Below are 6,284 nucleotides of genomic sequence, written 5' to 3'. Positions count from 1 at the left end.
ACCCACTTTCAATAAAGACTAATGTTTCCACGGGTGAAGTGCTTCTTTAAGGACCCATTGAAGCATGGCTTACATGATTTTGCCTTGCAGTTTTTAGGTGTGCTAGCAAGATGGTCCTAAGCATGGCAACGTCAGTCAGTCACACTTTGGTCCAGACTAAAATATCTCAATAACTGTATGACCTTCACAGTCCCCAGAGGATGAATCCTACTGACTTTGGCAATCCTCTGACCTTTCCTCTAGTGCCACTGTGAGGTTTGACATTTGTAGTTCAGAATGAACTGCCTTGACAACTATTGGATGGATTGCAATGAAATTTGCTAACGATATTCATGGTCTAAAGAGGATACTTCAAAGTTTTCACTTACTTTGTGAAGTAGCCTGAAATTTTAACATCTCGCCATGAACTCTGGTAGACTTTCATTGTCCCCAGAAGATGAATAACTTAAATCTAGGACAAAAATTGCAGTTCATCCAATACATTGGTTTATAGCCAAATACCCACAAAACTAATTACATTCCCATTAGCCTCAACTATACTTTGTGTCTAGTCCTAATCAGCAAATGTTAGCATGCTAACATGTTAAACTGATGGTGAACATGGACCATGGTATCACGTGCCAATCGTGAGCTCAAAGCACCGCACTGTGCTAAGTGACAGAGCCGCTAGCATGGCTGTAGACTCTTATTTTGTTAGGCCCACTGAGTCAACCTGCTCTTTTCCTCAAGCTGCTTCAACTTCTCCATGTTGCAGAGTTCATTTCACACAAAGCAGCTTGCCCTGAAACACACGATCACATGCAGGAACGAGCCTGCATCATTTTGTCATGTGTTAAAGTTTCTTGCCGTTACGTTGATCGCTGCCCTGTGCTGTTATGATAACGCCAACCAAATGAAGTGCCCAAACCTCCCCTCGAACTCCAAACCTAGATTCATGGGTTGTTTGTCTTTGCACAGAATGGTTGAGCCCAGCCCTCCAGCACTGCACCTCCTCTCCAGCAGGGATGTCAGCATGGCGGGTGTTGATGTCAAAGTAGAACAGGAGGAGTCCAGCGGCGGAGGTGGAGCCATTACCAACACTGAACCTCGTAAGACGTCCCCCTCACGCGATTGGTCCGGAAATCATCCACTGGAGGCCCGCCAGTTGACGCCGCCGCTCTCCTGCTCCCCTTCGGTAAGGATGTCACAAAAGGACAGAGACAGAGACAAAAGGATGTCAACAGGCATTAAGTGTTGCAGTTTGATTTGTCAATGTAAAACCTACATCCTAACCCTGCTGTGATGCTTTGTCGGTTGATGGGCTCATTCTGTGTCCTGACAGGAGGGCTCTCCAGGTAAGGAGCTGCCTCACAGGCAAAGCCCCATGGGACTGAAGGAGGCCAGGACACATGATAGACCAGAGGGACAATCCAACTTCAAGGAAGGTAAGTCTAAACTTTTAAAATTGTCTCTCAGTCACTTTTCTGCTCTGTAGTCTCAGGACTAGTTGATAGTGCTGCCAAGACAAAAGAAGCTGTCCTAGTATTGATCATTTAATGACAAGCACTTTGTCACAATATAAAACTGAAAAATATCTGCTCTTTGTGACGTCGAAGGCGTAGCTCCTGTTATTTAGACGAAGAACTGTGACTGTGGGGACAGTTAATTCTCTTTCATAACACACTGTTTCTATCCAGTGAACTGTTTTTAATATGTTGCCAAAATAATCTTATCCCAAGGGTTCTTAAATAGCTTTTTACAGAGCTGTGTTGATACTTTTTTGAGCATCCATTAGTGAACTGAGTCAGATTGAAAATGTATTTTCATCTAGGTTATTCATTTGTCTCATAATTATGATAATTTGTTTTTAAATACTTAAGGATAATTATGTTTTACTAAAACTCAGGTCTTGTTTTAAACACACTAGCACCGAGGCTCTAGGGATGGCCATGTTCCAAGATAAAATGTCTTGAACTATTGAATAACCTGCTGTGACATTCGGTGCAGAGACATTCATGGTCCCCACAGAGTGAACCCTAATGACTTTTAGGATCCCCCGACTTATTCACTCTTGCCTCCAGCAGGTTGACATTCTTAGTCTTAAGTAAAAAAATATTATAATATAATATTATTTGCAACAGATATTAACAGCTCTTACAGAATAAATTCAGGTCAAAATCAATTTGCCCAATACTTTAGTCCAGCTGACTCCAGAGCACTGGTTCCGGAATGAAATGAACAATGAGAGTTTGAGGTGTTATGGTAAGCTATTCAATGCCGTGCCAACGAATACATCCGTGGCCGACATTACTGTTGTTCAGAGGCTGTAGCGGGCTCAGTTTTAAAGCTATAGTGAATATGCTTGTATTATCTGAAACTATACGACCTAAGGCATCCATTGATACGAAAAGTCAGGCTTAAACTTGGCAATGGAAAAACCTCTGACCTTAATAAATGAATGAAAATGAGTTCTATAGGTACCCCAAAGTTCCACTGACATGCCCACTTTATGCAAGTCCCATGCAGTTTTTAGCATGCAAATATGTTATTTTCACCTAGTGTATTTGAATATTTCTTATGGAGTCAATGAGCTCAATTGTACTCTTGTGTGATGAAGTTAATGACTGTATGAGTGATTCTCATAGTAGCCATTTCATTGTAGTGTGACCTTTTCTTGGAAACCTCACTGTATTAAATAACCTATTGTGACCTCTAGGATTATCACAGCCTCATGAAACTGTACAAGCACAGACTAGAGACCGATTGAAAAGAAGTTGGCATGAAAAGGTTCACTGGCGTATTACATCATCCAAAGCCGGATGCCCCCCCACTTCGAAAGTCATTCTGGCACCACTGCTCCAGAGTGTTTAGTGATAATTAGCAAATGTTAGCCTTCTAATAAGCAGTGAATCGATAAGTGCACTACCACTGGGGGACACCAAAGTCAGACGTTTTCCCACTCTGCACATAGTATTATATATATTATATATGTTATATATTATATATCTTTAATATTTAACATGCAGACATATGATCAAATGAATGAAAACTGCAGTTGATGCACTTTTAATGCTATAGATCAGGTTGTTTCTGTAGCACTCAGTAGCATGTGAGACGGTAAACTGACTTGTATTTGGATCTGCTCTAAATTCACCTCAGCATTCAAAGTTCTCACCATGTTAGATTCAAAACCCTGGTGTCAGTGCACCTCACCAGTCCGTCTCCTTCCTGCACCTGTTTTATTTCTTTCTATGGGAGTCTTTCTCTCTTACTTATACACACGGCCATACAATTTTCTCACCGACCAGACTTTGACGACTCCATATTTTATGTGTTTAAGTGCACCGCATTCTGCTGCTATTCAGCATTAAACAATTCAGTCTGCTGAAAATCGATGCATAGAAGTGACGGCTTGTCTGGTGAAGCGAGGGTGTTGTTTTGGTTCCTGAATGGGTTCAGGGGGATCAGGGTGCTTTTTTTTTTTGTCTGATTTTGTTCAGTCCCTCACACGTGGAGTAAAAGGCTGCTCTCCGAGCCGCTCCCTGCCCTCAAGCCTTTCACCAGCCTGCACTCTTCGCCTTAAATTTTTCTCAAGTTCTATCCACTAGCTGACCTTGGATTGTTCTCTGTCCAAATATTGATCCACTCAAACACTCAAAACTTCTCCCAGACGCGCAAACAACCTCTGCCCTTCGGCACCTCAAATGTCTTCTTCAATCAATGCCATTAGGAAGGCAGAGGAGAGGCTGAGAAAGTAGTTTGGTGTCAGATAGATTTTATTTGACAGAAAATATTTTTCATGCCATCTAGTGCAACCCAGTGCGGTTCTGCTGAGTACCTGTTGTGTCCTGTTAACAGTAATGCCTACCATTGAGAAGCTGCTGAATGTTGACTGGAAGGAGAAACTTCTGGATAAAAGCACAGTGGGGGCAGGACAACTGAAAGGTCAGCTTTCAGACACTACCAACACCTTTATACCATTTATACACCACTTATAAACCCTTGTTTCCAACACATTACTTTTAGTAATATATCTGCCTTATCTTTTCATTTTCTATGATCGTCATTTTCTTTATGAAGTGAAAAATGTTATGTAACACTTTTCAAATGCAATACCTGGCTGCGTGCAGTAATTTGGTGCACCACTGGTTGGATAATTTTGCTGTCAAAATTGTTGGTTTCATCTTGTGTTCCCTCTAAAATCAGGGAAAGTTGGGACAAAACCAAACAAAAGGATGCATCTGGAGAGACAGAAGCAGGAGGAAAAGACTAGCCAAATTATATATATTATCACCAGGCGGCAGACGTTCACAAACTAATGTTGAGAGGGACTCCATTGTCATTGTCCCACTGTCGTAACCACACTGAGGTCGCATATGTGATTCCGCTTTTATCTGAGTATCTCACTATTTATTTACCTCTATTATTTCACTCAGTTTAGTTGTTGTCCTTGCTTGTAGTTTTGGCAAGTGATGGAAAATACATGACAATCAAATATTAAAGATAGTTTCCTCTTGTGAGAATGAACATAACACCAAATTGTCCAATGTCTTTGCTGTTGTTTTATTGAATAAAATGAAAGAGGAATGTTTCAACCCAGAGAACCATATGTACATGTACCATGTCTAAAATAAGTAATAAAAACTAACTTTAAAAAAAAGATATTTTTTGGAAAATGTAACCAGTATATAGTACAGTATGTAGACACAACAAATGTAAAAAACTAAAAAATGGCAATAACATTTTTTTTTTGGCCACTTGGGCACAGCGGAAAATAGTTGTGACCAAAAAAATGTATAGAAACCCTTTACCATCCAACACTGATCATAACACGGTTTGTCATGAAATATAAGTGCTCAACCAGTTCTTAGAGAAACCTGACGCTCTGATTCCCGTCCAGGTACCCAGGAGTCTCTGGCAGAGAAGGAGCTCCAGTTGTTGATGATGATCAACCAGCTGAGCGGTCTGAGGGAGCAGCTACTGGGAGCCCACTCTGAGCAGAGGAACATGGCTGCCTTGCTGCTGGAGAAGCAGCAGCAGCAGATGGAGCTGGCTCGACAGCAGCAGGAACAGGTACCACCACCAATCACCGAGCCCCAGAATTCATCGTCATTCTATTCGAACCATACAAATATGATGTCAAAATCAAATTGCTGTGGCTCTGCTGTCCATTAACTTGATGAAAACTATAATGGGCCTTTATGACACGGTGGATCTGGAAACAAAGGAATCCCAGAACCTAAATCAGGAACTCTCCGCATTCGTGTTTATGTTTTGACAGCATATGAAGGAGCATGAAGACTAGGCAAATTAGACAGATGAAATTAAAAGAGATCTTTGTTTGGGATGTCATTTTTGCACACAACGAGACTGCAGAGACAGAAAACATCAGTTGGCGTTAGTTTTGGGTGATTTTAGATAATAGTAGAAACATTAATTTCATTTAAAAGTCAGTAACATTAGAAGTAATTCCCATCCTAATATCGATATTCGTGACCACCGGTGCTTACTTGCAGTCTGAATGGTGCTGGACACATGTTTTAGCAGCCTTGAGGCTTGTTTTTGATCGGTAAACTCACTGAGCACTTAAAAAAGTACTCGAGCATTTTAGCATTGTACTTCTTTGACACTGTCAAACCCAAGAGGAAGAGTTTTTTTTTTTAAAAAGGACCTAAATCGATTTAGCAGAACTAGAGATACCATCTTTTGTATTCCTTGTCAAAACCTTGCACTTAACTACATTTACATTACCCACAATGCAATTGTGACCACTGAAGATTCAGTCAGAGATTCGGGTGTGTTTCTAGTGGCTAATGTCGTTTTTTAAAAATGTTATCAGATTTCACAAAGCTTCCTATTGAGCCACAAAAGGCTTCATACAACTTTTACACAGTAGTACTCTCCTCCTCAACACTTGTAAACACACCTTTATATGTAAAACAGGTGGAATTCCCCTTTACCAAACTTTACCCAAAGAGTTCCCGGACTGTCAGAAAAGAGCTGAGACTTTTTGTTGGGTAGCAACTGTGTTCAGACATCTAAAACTAGAACCACATTCCTGCAGTTGAAAAGCAGGTAACGTTCCCGACTTTCTAAGAAGGTTCTTTTGTTCCTGGAAAAGTTCCCGTGTTCAAAGTCACAGCTTGACAGCTTGCTCACATATAAAATGTTTGCCTTAACAGTTGAACAGTGCTGTTTATGTAACACTATATACATAATAATGTGTACCTATTCTTGACTTCAGACCAATTTAAACTACAAGGAGTTTTTAACTTTTTCATGGTGCCTCTATATGACCTACATAA

The 6,284-nt window shown here is 40.7% G+C and overlaps 1 protein-coding gene across 2 annotated transcripts in view; it reads left to right on the top strand.

The window, feature by feature from the left end:
• The window catches only part of LOC118328790 (transcription factor SOX-13-like), a 38,812-nt gene that overhangs the window by 16,107 nt on the left and 16,421 nt on the right, over positions 1–6,284 (top strand). For both annotated transcript variants that reach the window (XM_035662691.1, XM_035662690.1), the window contains exons 2-5: positions 958–1,174; positions 1,322–1,424; positions 3,838–3,924; positions 4,880–5,052. In XM_035662691.1, the coding sequence (XP_035518584.1) occupies positions 958–1,174; positions 1,322–1,424; positions 3,838–3,924; positions 4,880–5,052 (580 nt within the window). The remainder of the gene's footprint in view (positions 1–957; positions 1,175–1,321; positions 1,425–3,837; positions 3,925–4,879; positions 5,053–6,284) is intronic.

The sequence above is a fragment of the Morone saxatilis genome, unplaced genomic scaffold (assembly GCF_004916995.1).
Source record: "Morone saxatilis isolate NCDOM2014 unplaced genomic scaffold, NCSU_SB_2.0 Contig18, whole genome shotgun sequence".
Classification (NCBI taxonomy): Eukaryota; Metazoa; Chordata; class Actinopteri; family Moronidae; genus Morone; species Morone saxatilis.
This window is presented reverse-complemented; position numbering and strand designations above follow the sequence as displayed.